This window comes from Emys orbicularis, assembly GCF_028017835.1.
Source record: "Emys orbicularis isolate rEmyOrb1 chromosome 2 unlocalized genomic scaffold, rEmyOrb1.hap1 SUPER_2_unloc_1, whole genome shotgun sequence".
Taxonomy (NCBI): Eukaryota; Metazoa; Chordata; order Testudines; family Emydidae; genus Emys; species Emys orbicularis.
Window position 1 is genome coordinate 95,307 of NW_027045124.1, and position 20,405 is coordinate 115,711.

The 20,405-nt window shown below is 52.2% G+C and overlaps 1 protein-coding gene across 1 annotated transcript in view; it reads right to left on the reverse strand.

Annotated features, from left to right (window-relative positions):
- Positions 1-20,405, reverse strand: part of LOC135894764 (ATP-dependent translocase ABCB1-like) — a 75,255-nt gene that overhangs the window by 27,601 nt on the left and 27,249 nt on the right. The window contains 5 exon segments of the mRNA XM_065422861.1: positions 5,128-5,298; positions 6,154-6,357; positions 6,853-6,978; positions 9,394-9,504; positions 10,984-11,097. Coding sequence (XP_065278933.1) covers positions 5,128-5,298; positions 6,154-6,357; positions 6,853-6,978; positions 9,394-9,504; positions 10,984-11,097 — 726 coding nt within the window.

Consider the following 20,405-nt stretch of genomic DNA (forward strand, 5'->3'; position numbering starts at 1 on the left):
AGGTTTCTGGGCAGCGCAGCCTTATTCCGTCCTCCATGATAGGACATTTGACCACGCCATGCTAGTAATCTGGTATCATTGCATGACAAAGCCTGGCAGCGTATGGTCCCGGTGTTTGCTGGCATTCAAGCAACATCCTTTCTTTATCTCGCTGTGTTATCCTCAGGAGAGTGATATCGTTCATGGTAACCTAGTTGAAATACGGGAATTTAAATAAGTGGACAGAGGTGGCTGTTCCTACTGGGCTGTTTGCCTGTGGCTGAAAAGAAATCCTTCCCTGCAGTTAGCCAAGCGAGGGCGGGAGGGGGGGATCATTGGCACGGAGCTTTTCGCGTTTGGCTAGCAGGGATCTTCCCTGATACCAGCCACGTGGTGGGGGGAGGGGGTAAAGCGATTATCCCAGAGAATTGGATGGGGGGGGGGTTAGTTTGGTTTCTGCAGGGATCTTCCCTGATACCGGCCACACGGTGGGGGGAGGGGTAAAGAGATCATCCCAGAGACTTGGGGGGGGGGGGGTTAGTTTGGTTTCTGCTGCTGCACGTTAACAGAAAAACCGCAGCACTCAATGGGCTTTGCTTGGTATGTGGGAAAGGAGGGCGCTGCTTTTAGGAAGGCTGCAGAAGCCGAAAGACAATGGCTTACCATGGCCGCATGCAAGCCGAATTCTGTTCCCCGGACCTGCGTCTGTGAGCTCTAACACCAGAGCCGCAGGCACTCAATATTAAGATGCAAAATGCGACCTTGTACCGAAATCACATGTGCTATGTAATGTGAATAGTGTTGTTCACCGTGAAAGAGTACAAGCATTGTTCTAGAAAATGTATCTTTTTAAATACTTCTCTACCTTTGCCTGCCCGCCCCCCCCCCGCTGCAGCTGCGAATTTTTCAAGCCTCCCTCCTCCGTCCCAAAGGCTATCTCAGATGAGGCGGCGAAAAAAAGGACGTGAGACGAAATGTTCTCTGAAATCATGGAATGGACCCGCAATGAAAGAGCTCATCTGAATGAGTGGAAGGACACGGTATCAAAGTACAGGAAAGATGGCAGTGAACATGAGGCCATGAGGGACGCTTGAGATGAGAGGTGGCAGGGTGCAACGCTGGGGCTGCTGCGTGATCAAACGGACATGCTCCGGTGTCTGGTGGAGTTTCAGGAATGGGAGCAGGATCACAGAGTGCCGCTGCAGCCCCTCTATAACCTCAATCCCCCCTCACCATGTTCCATAGCATCCTCACCCAGATGTGTAAGAACACGGGGGGAGGGGAGGGAGGCTCTGTGCACCATCCCACTCCACCCTAGTGGACAGCCCAAGCAAAAGGCTGTCATTATTTTGAACTTTTTTAGTGGCCTTTTCCTTCCCTCCTATTCTCCTCCCAAACCCCACCCGGGCTACCTTGTCAGTTATCTCCCTATGTTTATAATCAATTAATAAAGAATACATGATTTTTAAACGATAGTGACTTTATTTCCTTTGAAAGCAAGCTGTGATCAAAGGGGGGAGGGTGGTTTCCTTACAGGGAATGAGTCAATCAAGGGGGTGGGTTTTCAACATACAGAACTTTCACACCGTAGCCTGGCCAGTCATGAAACTTGTTTTCAAAGCTCCTCTGATGCGCAGCGCTTCCTGGTGTGCTCTTCTAATTGCCCTGGTGTCTGGCTGCGCGTAATCAGCGGCCAGGCGATTTGCCTCAGCCTCCCACACTGCCATAAAGGTCTCCCCCTTACTCTTACAGAGATTGTGGAGCACACAGCAAGCAGCAATAACAATGGGAATATTGGTTTTGCTGAGGTCTAAGCGAGTCATTAAGTGCGCCAGCGACCCTTTAAACATTCAAATGCACATTCTACCACCATTCTGCACTTGCTCAGCCTGTAGTTGAACAGCTCCTGACTACTGTCCAGCCTGCCTGTGTATGGCTTCATGAGCCATGGCATTAAGGGGTAGGTTGGGTCCCCAAGGATAACTATAGGCATTTCAACATCCCCAACGGTTATTTTCTGGTCTGGGAAGTAAATCCCTCGATGCAGCCCTTTAAACAGAGTAGTGTTCCTGAAGACGCGAGCGTCATGAACCCTTCCCGGCCATCCCACGTTGATGTTGGTGAAATGTCCCTTGTGATCCACCAGTGCGTGCAGCACCATTGAAAAGTACCCTTTGAGGTTTATGTACTGGCTACCCTGGTGCTCCAGTGCCAAGATAGGGATATGGGTTCCATCTATCGCCCAACCACAGTTAGGGAATCCCATTGCAGCAAAGCCATCCACTATGACCTGCACATTTCCCAGAGTCACTACCTTTGGTAGCAGCAGCTCAGTGATTGCTTTGGCTACTTGCATCACAGCAACCCCCACAGTAGATTTGCCCTCTCCAAATTGATTCCCGACTGACCGGCAGCTGTCTGGCGTTGCAAGCTTCCACAGGGCTATTGCCACTCCCTTCTCAACTGTGAGGGCTGCTCTCATCTTGGTATTCTGGTGCTTCAGGGCAGGGGAAAGCAAGTCAAAGTTCCATGAAAGTGCCCTCACGCATGCGAAAGTTTCGCAGCCACTGGGAATCGTCCCACACCTGCAATACTATGCGGTCTCACCAGTCTGTGCTTGTTTCCTGGGCCCAGAATCAGCCTTCCACGGCTATAACCTGCCCCATTAACAGCATGATCTCCAAAGCGCCGGGGTCTGCGGTTTGATAGAATTCTGTGTCCATGTCCTCATCACTCTCGTCGCCGCACTGCCATAGCCGACTCCTGCTCGCCTGGCTTTGCAGGTTCTGGTTCAGCATAAACTGCACGATAACGCGCGAGGTGTTTACAATGTTCATGACTGCTGTCTTGAGCTGAGCGGGCTCCATGCTTGCCGTGGTATGGTGTCTGCACTGTTCACCCAAGAAAAAAGGCGCGAAATGGTTGTCTGCCATTGCTTTCCTGGAGAGAGGGGGAGGATGTATCCAGAACCACCCGCAGCAATGTTTTTGGCCCCATCAGGCATTGGGATCTCAACCCAGAATTCCAATGGGCGGAGGAGTCTGTGGGAACTATGGGATAGCTACCCACGGTGTAACGCTCCAGAAGTCGACGCTAGCCTCGGTATATGGACGCACACCGCTGAATTAATGTGCTTAGTGTGGCCGCATGCACTCGACTTTATACAATCTGTTGCCAAAAATCAAATTCTGTAAATTTGGATTAATCCCGTAGGGTAGACATACCCTCAGTTCTCCTTCTGTAATATGGGAGTAAAACTACCACCTTACCTGTCTGTTGGGGGTGTTGTGAAGATAAATTCATTAGTGTTTATGAAGCACTCCGATACTACAGTGATGAGAGGTATAGAAAAGCCCATGAGGAAGTTAATAATTTTGTTTTCAGAGCAGGGTTTGAATGGCATGGGGGCATACATTGAATGCTGAGGATAAAAAGAAATATTGACTAGCACTGAATGTTGACTAGCACCATTCTGTGCACTGAGTGAAGCAGGGGCCCTCTGGAAAAATTAGTATGTGATCATGTAACTGAAGACTATCCCCTAATGCAGACACACAAGGGGACCAAATTAATGTTGACCAAGCAACTTTAATTCTGTCATTCCCTAAATTTTGAGTGCTTGACTTTGGAACCTTAATGTTCTTTTCATGTAGTGTGTGTGTGTAATTCAGTATAAATAATGATATTATCTATGCAGAATATAAGGGCTCAGCACCCAAATACTACCCTCAATTACGCCGTGCACTGCCGCTGATATTAGAGTTGCCAACTCTGACTGAAGCTATTCCAGGAGATTTTTTTCCCCAACACGACAATGTCATTTTATTAAAATATCCTATTAAAATCTCCTGGATTGCTTTCAATGGTCACTGGGAGATCGATGCCAATTCTGGGAGACTCCAAGCCAATCCGGGAGGGTTGGCAACCCTAACTGATATCACTGTGCTTAGATGGGTATAAGTGAAGGCAGAATTTAGGCCCACAGACTTAAAATTTATTGCAGATAAATGCTGTGGGCCACATAGTGCCCTTGAGCCATGCATAGAACTTATGCTATTCTGTGTTTACTATTACTGAGTACTAATGGGAGGCCGGCTTTTTTATAGAGCTTATTTTTAGGATACACCACTGGTTATATACAAATACACGTCAGAAACTTAAAGCAGTGCTGCAGCCCAGTCTTGTAGGCCTCACACAGGCGAAGCTCCAGATTCTGTCGCTGACTCACCGTGTGTCCACGTAACCTGTCCGTGCCTCAGTTTCCTCATTTGCAAAATGGAGAAAATAATTCCTAAGTCCCAGCAGTGTTATGAAGATTATTAAAACATCTGTTTATAGTGATTGGAGAAGATAAAGTGCTGGATAAGCACAATGTATTTTTATTATTGCCCTGTAGAAATCCATACAATTCTGGCACCTTGAGTTGATAATGTAGGAGTTAAATTCCTGATGCCACATTCACAGTTTACGACCAGGCAACCAATTGTGATGTGAGGCAAGATGTGGTGGAGGTCAGCATTAAAGAAGACTACTTCTGTCTACATGCAAATATCCTGGCAATCAGGAATGACGCTAACAGAAATAGTGCCTATGATTGCTTTAGGGTTACCACCTGTCTGGGTTTTATCCGGACAGTCTGGTTTTTGCTTTTGTCCAGGTGCCATTTAGGGTTTCCAGGTGCCCAGTTTTTGGTGACCTGGCAACCCTATGGCACCTGAACCAAAAGCTCAGTTACCGCAGGGCGGGGAGAAGTGCCGGGTCATTAACGTGCACCAGCCTCTGCTCAGCCAGGCCGCCTCCTACCTACAAGCAAGTTCCTTGAGACGGTCCAGCGAGCAATGGGGATGTGTGGGGAGAGGAGCAAGTGCTGGAGGCGGGACCTCAGAGGAACAGGTGGAAGGGGGGAGGGGTCTCAGGGGTGGCAACCCGAGATTGCTTAATGGAGTTTTGATTAAATATTACAGGGTCATATCATGACACCAAAATTTGAGCATGCATCCCTATTGATTTCAATGCCCTCCTTGAAACCAGTGGAGAGCTGTGCTTAAAAACGGATGGCATGCTATAGCCTTTAATGTCAAGCTTGCCATATGGTTGTTGTGCTTCTTAATATTGATTGATTGATAACTCTAGCAATAGGATTCCTACCTTATCAAGAGCTGCTTGCACAATAGATTCACTCTGAGTGTCCAGAGCAGACGTGGCTTCATCCAGCAGCAGAATCCTGGGATTCCTTGCTAGGGCACGGGCAATAGCAATTCGCTGTTTCTGCCCTCCGCTCAGCTGAGCTCCCCTTTCCCCCACCATGGTGTTAAATTTCTGAGAAAACAAGAGGAGCATAGAGATTGCAGAAGGGGTCAGTTGAAATCCTTTTACACCCCCACTCCCATCTTATTGTTACTATTACAAACAGAAATTCCCTCTTTTAAAAGTTTTATGATGGATGCTCCAATAAACGCTTTAAGAATAATTACTTCTAAAAGAACTGTTTTGGCCAATTACATTCAGTGTTTTTTTCCCCTTGAGGCAGAGGACAGTTTAAAATTCCTAATGATCGGTTAACATTTTTGTCTCTGTCTCACCTTCTAATTGGCCAGGAATTAGTATGTGGTGTGATGGTTTTCTATTAGCTTAAAGAATGTACTCTACAATTAGATTTTTCAACTATTATAAAATAGAAGCAATTGAAGTGAAAAAACAGACAAACTAGAACTGGCTGAAGGAATCCAGCCATTTGATTGGCTAACAATACTAACCAGTGACTACTCAGGACCACATCAAAGCAATTTTTTTTGCCAATCTCAACCCAGTTTAAAAAACAAATAGAAAAAGATGGGAGTATTGGAAGTGGGAAAAGATAGATAATACCTAGCAGAAGAAAACAGAATAAAAACAATCTGGTAAATTGAAAAATCTCTCATTGTCCATAGAAATACCTTATCCACCCTATTAAAAAATGTTGCCACATGACATACAGTTAGCATTGTAAATTAAGAACATTGTGGGCCAAATTGTTAATTGGAATAAATGACAAAACATCAATGAAAAGCTAGTGAAGCACCACCTATTTGCACCAGCAGAGAATTTGGGCCACAAAAATTCAGAAGAACCGAGAGAGAGAGAAACCGAAGAATTCGTCATAATTATAAGGTGATCAAAAGTACATCAACTCACATCAGGCAGTCTGGATATAAAATCAAAAGCATTGGCTTCTTTAGCTGCTTTCTCAATTTCAGAATCAGTAATACCCTCTCTTCCACAGCGAATGTTCTCAGCTATTGTTGCAGCAAACAAAATAGGCTCCTGGCTTACAAGGCCAATATGTTCTCTTAGCCACTTTATATTAAGTGTCCGAATATCTCGTCCATCTAAGGTAATCTGAGTGGAACGGCATAAATGAAGAGTTAGAGGAAATGTATTATGTTTAAATAATTCGTTGTTATAATAGTATAAATAATGATATAATAATTGACTTAAGTATTTGTTTAGCAAATAATTATTCTCACATGGAATAAAGCAATAAAATTTAAAAACAATGACCAGGAAGAATTAAAACTGTATCTTCACAATCACCTCAGACTAGAGGAATGGAAGGAGCAGGATAAACAAAAAGAATATCCCCAAATATTTAAATCCAAATTTTGACTTCCCTTCATATCAGTAAAGTCCTATCTAGGTTTTTACAATATTTTCATCATCATGGCATACAAGTAATGAAAAATCAGTTTCAGAATTTCTTTGGATGCTATGTATCTTTTGTTCTTTTAAGAATCCAATTTTTTGTAATGTCCTTTTAAAGTATAGGTTTAATCTAGTCAGGAAATTAATCTTCATCCTAGTAGCCAGGAATATCGACAGTTCATGCAAACTAACCTCTCCTTGGACTGGATCATAAAATCTCTGTAGCAGCTGAATAGCAGTACTTTTGCCACAGCCACTTGACCCAACCAGAGCGATGGTCTTCCCCGATTGAACTTTCAGGTTCAGGCCCTTGAGAATCTGGAAATATAATCTTTATAGGTTAGTCCAATAAATATAGAGCTACTTAAATAAATGGTTTGTTTAGAAAAAGGTCCATTAAGATGCTTGGCATCATGATCAAGCCAATAATGAGAGGTCTGGTCTAACAGTGCACTGAACTCCCAGGCCTGCTTTTAGTCCTTTGTTCCAATCCTGGTTGGAAAGCACTTTGAAGATGACAAGAAAAAGGTTTTATTACTAATAACAATCTTGCTTTGTTCTCTTCTTATTCTATAAAGACTGTCCTAAGAAAAAACCTTTGGCTCTGAAAACAAAGTGGATGTTTTAATATCCTCAATGGAATGAAGAGTCAGGGTTCGACAATCTCTAGAAATTATTAGGGAGGGATTAGTTATGGAGTAATGACACTTTTGTTGCAGTGTTCACATTTAGAACATTTTACCTCAGTCCGTTTATCCCATCTTATAAATGTCTAATATTATTAGTGGCCAAAATATTTGTCTCCTATGGGAACTCTTATGTATATTGATATTTAGGCTGATTTATGACTACACTTTTTTTTTGCAATAGAAGATCAAAACAACAGTAATATTGTTCTCGGCTCCTTATACTATACCAGAAGAGCTCCAGTTTTCCAGTAAGATAATAGCAGATAAGCTTTGGTGTTTGCTTGACCAAGCAAGAGCATCATTCTCCACCCCTTTAACGTCATTTCTCATCATGACCATCCCATCTCTAACCTCCCTTTTTAGGTAAGGCAGGAAAGGGCATGTCAAGGTAACGCTGACAATAACTAGAATCTTCAGCTCTCTGTGACCGGGTTCATTCCAAATTTAGGTACTAAATGGAGATTGCCTTGATCTTGTATGTTGATCATCTTTGGCTGGTGATTGATGAGAACCAGGTATCCAGCTTTGCCAGCTACGTCTGATACCATTCATAATGAGCCACTGCTGATACAGGATGGACTCTGGAAGGGATGGATGGAATCCATCTTGAATGGCTCCATCCCATTCCAGCCACAGGCCCAAAGTGTGGCTCATCCCGCCCAGGGTTTCTCTTGTGTAGAGTGATGTGGGATTCTGTCTTGTCACCCTCCTGCTCAGTTTGTATGCAAGATCATTAGGGGAAGACAGTGAGACAGTACAGACTACATTGTCTTCAGTATTCAGATAACATAGCTCTAGGTCTCTGTTTCATCAGAGCCAGCTGGGAGAAGTTGACTGGCTTAGCCAGCAAGTTAGAGGGTGGGTTTGATGCAGGCAAGTCAGCTGTGACTCACCTCAGAGATGATTGAGTTTATGCTTGTAGGTTGGAGGAACCCATCAGAAGAAATGGCAGAGCTAACAGCAGCACACTCAAGTGAGTTTGTAACCTGTTGGATCCACAGCTGCTTTTGCACGCAGGAAGCAGTAGTGGCTAATAGCATTTTGTTTGTCTTTTACCCTTGGCCAGAAGGTTCTGAACTTTCAGTTCTGGTACAGATGTCAATCCAGAGAGAAATATTGGATTACTGCAAAGTACCATACATGGGACTCTACAATAAGATGACTCCCCTCACAAACTTCAGCTGGTGGAGAGTATGGCAGTCTGTTTCTTAGAGAGCATTTTCTGTAGGGAGAATCTTACCTCCATGCTCTGTGATCTGCACTGGCTTCCATTTCATTGTCAGGAGTGATTTAGAATAATGGCTTTAACCAATAGACCTTAAAATAGGTTGAGTCCTGGCTATCTCCAAGATCACCTCTCCCCACATGGGATATCACAGCAGCTGAGATCTTCTGAAGCACTGACACAAACAGCTTTCTGGGTTTAACCACATGAGGGCTGGAGGTGAGGCATTCTTGGTGAGAGAGCTTGAAAGAAGAATTTGCTTCTGATTCAATTCACCAGAGGCCAAATTTACCACCTTCAGGTTATGCTGTAAGCCCCATTTGTTCTCCTTTGCTTTTTCCAGCAGGTGAAAATGAAGAAAAGGTGGATGATGGTGGTGAAGACAGAGCTTTAGTTTTTGAAGGACATTCATCCTGCATTATTGTTGTATTTTTATAACTATTATAGTAACATTTAGCTCTTACATAGTACATTTCATCCATATATCTTAAAGCACTTTAAAGAGGAGTTTAGTATTACTATCCCCATTTTACAGATGGGGAAACGGAGGAAGAGAGAGGTGAAGTGACTTGCCAAGTGCTACTTAGCAGGCCAGTGGCAGAGCTGGGAATAGAATCCTGGTCTCCTGAGTCCTCACCAAATGTTCTTTCAACTAGACCACACTGTGGTGCATAAATACCCAGAGTACAGGATGGACACTTTAAAAAAACTGAATTAAAATAAACACATTAAATTGATAAAATATCAGTTTTCTTTTTGGTCACACAGATAATGACAGCAGCTTTTCACTGCAAAGATGGATTTTAAAAGATCACTTACTTTAACATCAGGTCTAGATGGGTAACTGAAATGGATGTTTTTGAATTCAATCTCTCCTTTGAGCTTGTCTGGTCTGTATCCTTCCTTGGCACTGCTATCTAGAAGACGGTGCTGGAGAGAGATTTTGAAAAGGTATTACAACTGTAAAATCACAGAACTGTGTGGCTTTAGAAGGATAAGTTGTTTAGGACAGTAAAAGAAACACTGCAACACATAGCAGTTTAACTGATCACTGGTTGCTGTATTTCACCCCAGAGGCTTCTGCATATAAGTGAAATGCAATCCTTGTGTATACCCTGCAAAGCATTTTGGGATGGGGACAAGGAAAGAACAGGAGTAACTAGAATAATAAAAGATCAACTATACCTTAAATCATCCATCTCCCAACATTTACAATGGGCCCAAATCCCTTAGTTCCCTCCCAGCATCTGCCTAGGTAGAATGTGGGTTGAGAATCAGTTCTTGGAGGAGTGATGCAGCCTGTAATTGTTGGTTGGTTTAAAATGCACAAGCAAAATAAACAAACTGGGGATTTATTATAAAGTCTTCACCCCTAAAAAGATACCATCATCCTGAGGCTCCCTGGTCTGAGTCCAATGAAAAATTAGCCCGGCACTAAATAGCCTGACCTGGAATTGCTCCTCCACTTCCCAGGTTGCTGATCTCTGTTGGACTGACACTTTTCAATGACCCAGTAACCACGGGCAGAGTTCAAATCTTCTCTTTGAGTAGGAATGGGAAGTTTAAAGGGGACCTCCTCGGCTCTCTCTGCTCCACTCCAAGACCATCAAAACTAAAAATAAGTTCTGGTTTCTGATTGGTTCTGGTAGTAGCTTACAGCTTGTTCTATCTCCATCCAGGACTCTAGGCAATCTGGGAAACAGAGTCCTGAGCCTCTGTAGCCAATTTTGCTGTAGTCCGGGGCGAGTCCCCTAAAGACTTGCTTAGTGGAATAGGTCAGGAACAACCAACTCCAGAGGTGGTTACACAGAGTTTGATCACCCTTAATTTAGTTTCTCTGGGCAAAATTTCCCCCTTTGTTATATCCACACAACCTCACTGAAACCAATAGGCATTTATGGCTATAACAGAGGACAAAACTCAGCCCTTTGTTCTAACCTAATATGAACCTGAGACTGCAGCTATATAACAAACTGCTGTACAAAATTCTAAGAGTTAGTTACTAAAAGTGTGGCACCCCTCTTCCCCAAGAACAGTATTACCATAGCTTTCAACAGCACTGTTAATCTCCAGATCAAAAGCAGTTGAACTGAAATCATTTCTACTCCAATACTTGTGTTTTAAAGAGCAATGTCATTTCACTTAGCTCTTCGCTACTTACTCTAAAAAATAAATAAAACAGGAAACAGGGCCCCAATCTGTAAAGTTGAGCTACAGATCTGAATCTCCCCAAAGTTTGCAATAAGCACATTTAGGGCTTTGGTTAAGGCTCATGTCTCCTTAATATGAAGAGAAATGTCGTCTTATTTTTGTTTTCAGTGGTATGAGTCTATGGAGTTCATCCACTTTTTGAATTTGTTGAGAAATAAATCAGAAATTTCAGACAGATTGAAAAGTGACATTAAGTACCTTATTGATAACCTTGTACACTTCATAGGCAGCACCTCGAGCATTGGCAACACTCTCCAAGTATGGGGAGCCCTGTCCGAGAAAAAATGCGCCACGGAGCACAGAGAATAATACCTACAGGGAACAAAAACAGGAGCTATAGTACAGTAGTTCCAGACCTGCAGTTTCCTTAGTGCTAAATGTCATGGTAATCCTGGTGGTTCTGTAAGAACTTTTCCAGAAAAAATATAAAAAAAGAAAATCAAAACTAAGATTTCAGGCTGCATTTTTCCAGCTCCCCCAGTTTTTATTCTTTCGCTGGATTTGACACAGGAAGTGGGGAATGTAGCTATTGTGTGCAGCCACATGCCTTTTAACAGTTGGATTAGCTTTTTTTGTTGCTGCTTGTACCTATTGGGTTCTGGGAAGGGGAGGACCCACAGGACCTAAAACCCAAACAATTACGGGGGACAACTAATGTAAAAACAGGGACAGGAGTGCGATTAAAGGGTCAAAAGAAGGGAACCTGACGGGGACACTGAGCAGAGAACCCCAGACAGCACCCACTGCTCCTCAAAGGTGTCAAGGGAGCCAGTGGACGCCGCCCAGAGGAACTCTGCCCGGATACGTGAACGGACAGAGGATCGGAAACAGGCCCCACAGTAACAGGAACCTCCATCGGCCAACCTCCTCTCCCTGGTTTTATAGATGGCCTGTTTAGCCAGGGCCAAGAGGAAGTTGACCAGGAGGTCCCGCGATTTTGTGGGGCCATGGATAGGGAGTGCATAAAGGAGAAGGTGAGGGGAAAAGTGTAACCAAAAACGCAACATAATGTCGGTGAGGAGCCGGTGTAGGGGCTGCAACCTGGCACATTCTAAGTAAACATGAGCCAGGGTCTCCCTCACGCCGCAGAAAGAACAGGTGTCAGGGACAGGGGTAAACTGCGCCAAGTACACGCCCGTGCTCACGGCCCCATGAAGGAGCCGCCAACTGACATCCCCGGCGGGCCTCGGGACCAGGGTGGAATAGAGGCTGGCCCACCGGGGCTTCTCACCCTCGACAGGTGGCAGGAGGTCCCGCCACTTCATATCGGGGCGAGACACGAGGGTGAGGAAGTGAAGAGTGTGGAGCACGAGCGTGTATAGATGTTTCCTTGGCGCGGTCAGGAAACGAACCGGCTGCAAGTCGTGCAGCCGGCTCACGGAGAAGGGGCGGGGAGGCCGGTTGGGTCCAAGGGGCAGGGGCCCAAAAAGGAGGTCCGGAGGACCAGGGGTGGAGGGTGGGCGGGGCGTGCCCTCGCGCAGGACCTGGTCGAGGTAGACCCGACCAGTGGGCGGCAAAGCGGCCCTCACCTCCTGAAGTACGCACCGGGGAGTACAAGACCTGGAGAGCCCCATGCGCCGAGCGAGAGTCAGGGGATCCAGCCAGACTCCCCGGTCGTAGTCCAGGAGGTTTCTGACTCTCGTGACTTCTGCCAGGACCAACATCTGGCGCACTGTGGGGGACTTCGCCACCTGCACACGAAGCTGGGGGTTGTGTAGCAGGGGCTCCGCGAGGAGATCTACCCCCCCCGGTGGCCGCCACGGACCTGGTCGCTGAGAACAGTTTCCAGGTCCGGAGGAGGTCCTGGTAGAAGACCGGCAGCCCGGAGAGGTCTCGCGGAAGACCTCGCGGATCGAGATAGAAGAGCTGCCGGTCGCATCGGAGGCCTCGGAAGCGGCGCAGGAAGGCGTGCACCAGTACTCTCCACGCCAGACTACCTGCACCATAAAGGAGCCTCTGCAGGGCCTGAAGGCGGAAGACATGGACCTGAGTGCGAAGGCACTTCAGGCCCTGCCCTCCCTCCTCCAGGGGCAGATGGAGGACCCCCACAGAGACCCAGTGCAGTCCTGGCCAAAAGAACTCCAGAATCGCCCTCCGGAGGTCGGCCAGGAAGCCCGGGGCCGGGACCAGGGTGTTGAGACGGTACCAGAGCATGGACAGGACTAGTTGATTGAGTACCAGTGCCCTCCCGCGAAGGGAGAGGCACCGGAGTAGTCCTGTCCATTTCCGGAGCTGCTCCGTCACCCTGCCCTGTAAACCTTGCCAGTTCTCCGGCGGAGATGGATGCGTGGCAGAAAGGTAAACGCCGAGATAGAGCAGCGGACCTGCGCTCCACCGGATGGCCTGAAGCGTGGGTGGGAGGGAGCTCGCCTGCCACCCGGCCCCTACCACCAGGCCAGAGCTCTTGACCCAGTTGACCCGGGCGGAGGAGGCCGCCGAGTACACGGTCTGGCAAGCCTCCACCCGCACCAAGTCGCCCGGGTCCTGGACCACGAGGAGCACATCGTCGGCGTACGCCGACAGGACCAGCCGCAGCTCCGGCTCCCGAAGCACCAACCCCGTCAACCTCCTGCGGAGGAGACAGAGGAAGGGCTGGATCGCCAGAGCGTAAAGCTGGCCCGAGAGGGGGCACCCCTGCCGCACTCCCCGCCCGAAGCTGACCGGCTCGGTCAGGGTCCAGTTGAGCCTGACCAGGCACTCTGCGGAAGCGTACAGCACCTGGAGAAAACCCACAAACTGGGGTCCGAAACCTAACGCTTGCAGAGTGCCCAGGAGATACCCGTGGTACACCCTGTCGAACGCCTTCTCCTGATCCAGGGACAGGAGGGCGAACGACAGACCATCCCTACACCCAAGTTCCAGAAGATCCCGGACTAGATAGAGGTTATCAAAGATGCTACGGCTCGGGACGGTGTAGGTCTGGTCTGGTCGGATCACGTCCACCAGCACGGACCCCAGCCGCAGCGAGATGGCCTTGGCTACGATTTTGTAGTCCGTGCTGAGGAGCGAGACGGGACGCCAATTTCGTAAGTCGCGGAGGTCCCCCTTCTTCGGCAATAAGGCGAGCACAGCTCGCCTGCACGAAAGAGGGAGGACCCCGCTCAGCAAGGCCTCGGCCCAGACGGTGACTAGGTCCGGGCCGAGGACGTCCCAGAACACGCGGTAGAACTCCACGGTCAGCCCGTCCATGCCCGGAGATTTATTGGTGGGCATGCGGCGGAGGGCTTCCGCGAACTCGGCCAGAGAGAGAGGCAACTCTAGCCGGTCCCGGTCGCCCGCGCTGACTGTCGGGAGTCCGTCCCAGAGCACTCTGCAAGCGGTAGGGTCGGTCCGATCCGGGGAGAAAAGGTGTGCGTAGAAGGTCCTGGCCCTCTCGCACATCTCCGCCGGATCCGTGAGGGGGGTGCCGTCCTCCGCCAGGAGGCAGGTGACGTGCCTCCTGGCCCCCCTCCTTTTCTCCAGGGCGTAGAAGAAGCAGGAGCCGCGATCCATCTCCCGAAGGAGGCGGATGCGGGATCGAACAAAAGCACCCCGGGCCCGATGATCGTCGAGGGCCCGGAGCTCCTCCCGCTTCTCCCGGCACGCTCCGCAAAGGGATGGATCCTCAGGGCTGGCGGCCAGACGCCTCTCTAGCTCTAAGACCTCCCGTTCCAACTGCTCTATCGCCGCGTCCCTCCGTCGGCTGGCGCCTCGGGTGTAGTCGCGGCAGAAGAGCCGGGCGCACACCTTTCCTAGGTCCCACCATCGCTGCACCGAGGGAAAGGCACGCCACTGCCCTCGCCAGACCAGCCAGAACTCCCGGAAGGACGCCACGAAGCCCACATCCTCCAGCAAACTATTGTTAAAATGCCAATAGGCCGGCCCCGGCCTCTCCGCACAGAGAGAGGCCGTCACGATGACTAGATGGTGATCCGAAAAAGGGGCCGGCCTGACGTCGAAGGAGTGGGCCTGTGAAAGATGGAAGCGTGACAAGTAAATGCGGTCCAACCGGGAGTGGCATGACCGATGGGCTTCCACACGGACATAGGTGAATGTGGAGACATCGTCCGGGTGGTGGTCGCGCCAGACGTCCACCAGGGAGTGATGTTCCACAATCTCCCGGAGGACGTCCGCGGCGGCCGGGCACTGCTCGGTCCCCGAGCGGTCCCGCTCCTCGAGGGTAGAATTGAAGTCCCCGCCCACGACCAGACACTCACGAGGATCCAAGGAGCCGAGAAAGGCGGACGCCTGCTGATAAAAAGGCAACCGCTCCGGGCCCGATGTCGGGGCATAGACATTGACAAGGTTGATCACAAGCCCCTCCATGCGGACCCGGAGGTGCAGCAGGCGGCCCGGCACAACCTCGGCAACCCCCAGCACCTCGGGCCGTAGGTCGGGGGAGAACAGGGTAGCCACTCCAGCCGTACGAACTGTGAGATGGCTAAAATAGACCCTGTCCCCCCACTCCAGCCGCCAGCTGTCCTCAGCGGCCGGATCCGTGTGGGTCTCCTGCAGGAAAACCACAGAGTACCCCCCTTCCCGAAGGAAGGAGAGCACCTGGCACCTGCGGAGACCCACCCTACAGCCCCGGGTGTTCAATGTTGCAAAGGTAATTGGTGGCATGAGGAGGGCTGGGGGGGGATCCTCGTCGGCAGGGACGCTCACGGCCCCCATTGGGCCGCGCAGCAAACCGTGACCCACCCCGAAGGTGAGCAAGGAGTCACAGAAGCTGCGGACCCGCTGGTAAGCCGCGGCACCCTGCTTCCCAGTCCTTTTACCCTCCCCCATGAGGGCCCTCGCGGCCCAGAGGATCTGGTGGAAATCCCCCCATCGCTGGAGAGCGAGCGGCACCTTATTGCGGGAGCCACGGACGTCTTCTAAAAACTCCCGCAGCTCTGCTCTCAGCGTATGGGGGGGTGGGGTCACTGGCTTCTGGTCATCCCCCGTTAGGGCCCCTGACACGGCCCCGTGGCCCACCGAGACGGGCAGGCAAGGGGTGGACCCTCGACGTGGCGCCCGATGGACCGGCGCCACATGGCCTGCCTCAGTCCCCGGCTCAAAGGGGACCGGCGGCGGAGGGAGGACAGCAGCCCCTAGTGGGTCGGGACTGGGGAACACAAAGGCCGCTCCCTGGGGGCCATCCTCCGGGAAAGAGAAGGAGACGGCTCCAGGGGAACCGGGTCAGGAGTAAGGGCAGGGTCAGGGGCAGGAGTAGGGTCGGGAAGAGGGACAGAGGTGGGATTCTGGGCCCCAGGAGCTGGACAGCTGGAAAGTAGCTCCTCTCGGTCGGGCTCAGGGGTCTGAGGGTTAGGGAGGGGGTCCCCAGGGATGCCGGGCTCAGGCTCTACGGCAGGTGGAACAGCCACGGCAGCAGGAGGTGAACAATCTGCAACGGGGCCCCCACCCGGGAAGGGACTCAGTTGCCCCACGCCAACGAGGGACACCCCGGTAACTCGGGTCCCGGCCACGAGGCACCGGCCGTCGCCTGAAAAGGCTCGGTGGCCGTCAGCGGGGTGTCACTCGCAGCCGGGCAGGTCAAAGAGCCCAGGGGTTCCGCTGAGGCAGGAGCAGCAATTAGGGGCACAGAAGACGGAGAAGGGGAGGCCGGGGTGAGGTCGGCCAGATCGAGGCCCGCTGGCAGAGGGTCGTCCTCCCCCTGGGTGACCGGGGTCAGACCCAGGGCCTCGATCTCCACATAGATAGAAGGGAGCTCACCTCCCACCACCCCGGGGTCTTCCCCGCTAGCACCCGAGGCGACGCTTGCCTCGGGCATCGCAGGGAGTATAGATGGCAAGGGGGCAGGAGGGGCTTCAACGGGGGCCTCCGCAAGGAGGGACTGCGGAGGACGGACGGTGACACCCTCCGGTGCTGCCACACCTGCCCCAGCCAGCAACGGTTGATGTAATGCACCCGCGGGCAAGGCGGAAGGCTCGGCAATGGTGCCCCCCTTCCTGGTTTTCCGGGGGACCTCCGCACCAGATGGCAGGAGCGGAGCTCGAGCCTTCCGCTTGCCCCGCTTTCCCTGTACTAGGGTCCAGCCCTCCATGGCATTATCTGCGGGCTGGGTGACAGGGGTTGGGTCGGGGGCAAAGATAACGGCTCGAGGACCTGAGGAGGTAACAATGGGGCAGCAGGAGGGGGGGCGGATTCCCCCTGGGGAGGGCCCTCTCCCGCACCCGGCAACACCCCCACCGCACCCTCCTCTACAGGCCCCGCCACAATGCACGTAGCAGAGGCGGGGCTCTCCCGCTCGTCTGGGCATGGTGGGGGAGGTACCCCTAAGGCCCGAGCGGGAGCAGTGGTGGTCCGAGAAGGAGGAGGGGCGGCTCCGGGTACCGGGCAACCATGGGCGCCAGCAATGGTGGGGCTGGCGCCCTGCCGGGGCTCGGACACTCCTCCGTGCCGGGCCAAGGGGAAGTCCCTCCGGACGTGCCCTATCGCCCGGCAGAGGTAGCACCGGGCCTCCCCCGTGGAATAGTGCACCCGGTAATGGGCCCCCTGATAGGGGACCAGGAAAGACCCCTCGAGCGCCTCTCCGCCACGCGCCGCCGGCGGCAGTTGGAGCTGCACATGCCGGCGGAACGAGAGGACGTGACGGAGGATGGTGTCTTTGCAGCCCAGCGAGAGAGGGCAGACGATGGAAATTGGTTTCCCCAGGGTAGAAAGGGTGGGCAGCAGGGCGACATTGGGGAGGAAAGAAGGAACGGAAGTGAGGACCAGACGGACACCCAGATCCTCCAGCGGCTCCAGGGGGACGAACACGCCCCCCACCGCCAGGCCCTTCTCCGCCGCCTCTTGGGCGGCGGCCTCCGAGGCAAGGAAGAAAACAACCTTGCCATACATTTTGGAGGCCGCCACGATGGCCGTGGGCCCCACCACCCTCGCCAATGCCCGCACATAGGTCTCTACATGGGGCGAGGCGGGCACCTGGAGGCAGTGGATGCCGTGCCTCCTAGTCAAGGTGGGGAAGGGGCCCAGGCCGCTACAGATGGAAACCGAGGTGGTGGATGGACGAGATGGCATACCGGCAGGCAGGGGGGCCGCCGCCACCTGGGCATATGCCCTGGGGGCCGGGGGAGGGGCACCCGCAGAGCTGGTGGAGGGAGCAGCGGGAAGGGACGCCGCGGCTGGTGGTGGGACCGCGGCAGTGGGGGTAGCCCCTGCCATGGAGGGCCCAGTCTTCCTAGCGGGGCTCTTCCCCTTCTTTTTGCCCTGGCCTTTCCTGCCGGCAGGGGCAGCTCCCCCGGAATTGGAGGGAGCGAGGGACGTGGCAGCAGCGGAGATCACCCCGTCGGCCGCTGCTGCCGATGCCGCAGTGGTGGCAGGTGGTTTGGCAGCGGCCAAAGGGGCAGGCGGGGGAGGGGTGATAGGGCCTACTTGGGGGGACTCGCCCGCCGTGTTCCCCTCCATAATGAGCAGGGAGGGAGGGGAAAACACACCGGAGAAAAAGGGGGGGCAGCTAAAGGGAAAGCAGGTCAACCACTCCTTCCCGCTAGGCTGCAGGCAGGGGAGGAGGGCGCCAAAACGGGGGGAGGTGGAGGGTATCAAGGGTTGGGGGGGGCAGTCACCGACACCAGCTCCTCTAGTTGCACTAGAGGAGGGAAGGTCACAATAACAGCAGGGGGTGCAGTGATTAACAAAAACGTGATGGGGGGCACAAGCGCACGGGAGGGGGCATGGGCACACGCGGGGAGGGGTCAATCAGGGCAAGGGGGGGCGCAAAGGAAGGGGAGTAACTAGGCTGGGAATGGGGCAGAGAAACCAAGGGGCTAACCGCAGGGCTGGGGTGGGACAACCGAACCAAACTGTAGAGGGAAAAGGGCGGGGCAGGCAAACAAACTAAATCTGGGGAGGGGCAAAATGCTACAGAGGGCAAATGGGGTAGACAGCAAGGGGCAAGCTGGGAGGCCTGTTGTGAAGGGGAAGGGGTCAGTCCAGGGGGGGTAGGTGCGCCCACGAGCGCTTGCGTACAGTCAATATGCGGCTGCCTGCCACTGCAGGCCCAAACTATGTCAATAGGGCATGGCAGGCCAGGAAAGCAGCAGAGTCCCAGGGGCAGGAGCGGAGGCAGACGGTAAAATGGGCTGTGGGGGTGGTGGAGGGGGCAATGGTGGTGGTGGGGGGACACAGATGGACCAGGGGGCAGGCTCCACGCCACACCCCCTGTGTCCCCACAAACACAGTCTAGACTCCCACCACTAGAGCACAGTTCGAAAATTACTCAGTCCTGAATGGCCCCCTCCACAGTGGTCTCCAGAGTCTTGTGCGTTCCCCCAGCAGCCGATGGTCTACGTAGTCCTCGTCCTCCACCTCCAGGCTCCAGCAGCTCCCCAGGACACACGCAGCAGCGGCAGCTCCTCCAGCAACCCTGGCAGCGAGGCAGGAAAGACCCCCCCACAGGTGGTAGTGGTGATGGTGAAGGTGGGGTCTTGGCTTCTCTCTCCAGAGATGGTGGGGAGGGGGGGCTGGCCGGCAAGGCCCCTTGCTCAGCAGCAGTGGTAGCAGCAGCAGCTGTCCAGGGTCAGAGTACTCTAGCCAACAGCAGCAATCCAAGGAACTAAGGGAGAAGGGAGAGCTCCAGCCAGCAGGGCAGCCACAGAGGACACTGAGCACGCTCTGTAGAGGGGTGGATACCCGCTCCTGCCCTGAGGGGTTGGAAAAGCCCTGGAGGAGGGCGGCAGCTCTAAAAGCTGGGCTGATTGGGGAAGCAGCCGCAGCTGGGCCACACCCCAATCAGGCCACAGCTGGCCTGTATAAGAAGGCTGGGAGCCAGGACCCTTTAGAGAGAGAAGGGCCTGGCTGCAGGGATCTAGAGGTAGGGTACCTGAGTGGAGCAGGGCTGGGGAAAGGCTGAGGAGCTACGGAGCTCCAGCCTGGAAAGCCCCAGGCTGCGGCCTAGCATAAGGCCAATAGGTACTGGGGGTTGCAGAGGGCAACCCAGGGCTAGGCCAAGGCAGCAGGTCCAACCCCCCCTTTGCCAGTGATGAGTGGCCTATATTGCAATCTGCCCCAGGGAGATTGGTGACTGGCAGTGGCCTAGTACTGAGGCAAGGTGGGGATAGTGGGTGGGGGTTCCCCAGGGAGGGGAGACCCAGATCTGTGGGGTACTGCCAGGGGGCAGCATCCCAGTAATAGGGGCACCGGGTCCTGGGAAGGACACGGGGGCCAGAAAAGGACAGGCGGATCACTGGCCTGCAGAGGGCGCTCCAGACACTGGACGAGCTGATTCCCCGAAGCAACCAGTAGGGGGCGCCGCAGGGGTGAGTCCGCACCCTTACACTGCTGCTTTCATTAACTCCCATTAAGAGAATAAATAGTGAAATTAGACATCTCTCCATCTCTATGCAATATTAAAAACCTCAGCGTCCTCAAAGAGAGTTAATCCAGTTTCCTGAGGCCCCAATCCTTCAAAGCACATGCTTAACATTATGCATTGTGACTAGCTCCACTGAAGTCAAGTTCTCATCAGAAGTCAATGGGGCTACTCACAGTGCATAAAGCACGTACCTAAGTCTTTGCAGGATCAGGGCCTTATTCCTTTCCAAAGGAAAAATAATCTAAAAGTTTTGGTAAAGTACAATAATCCCTTGCAGGGATTTTTTAAAAAAATGCAAGATGGTCACATGGCTGTGATGCTGGCA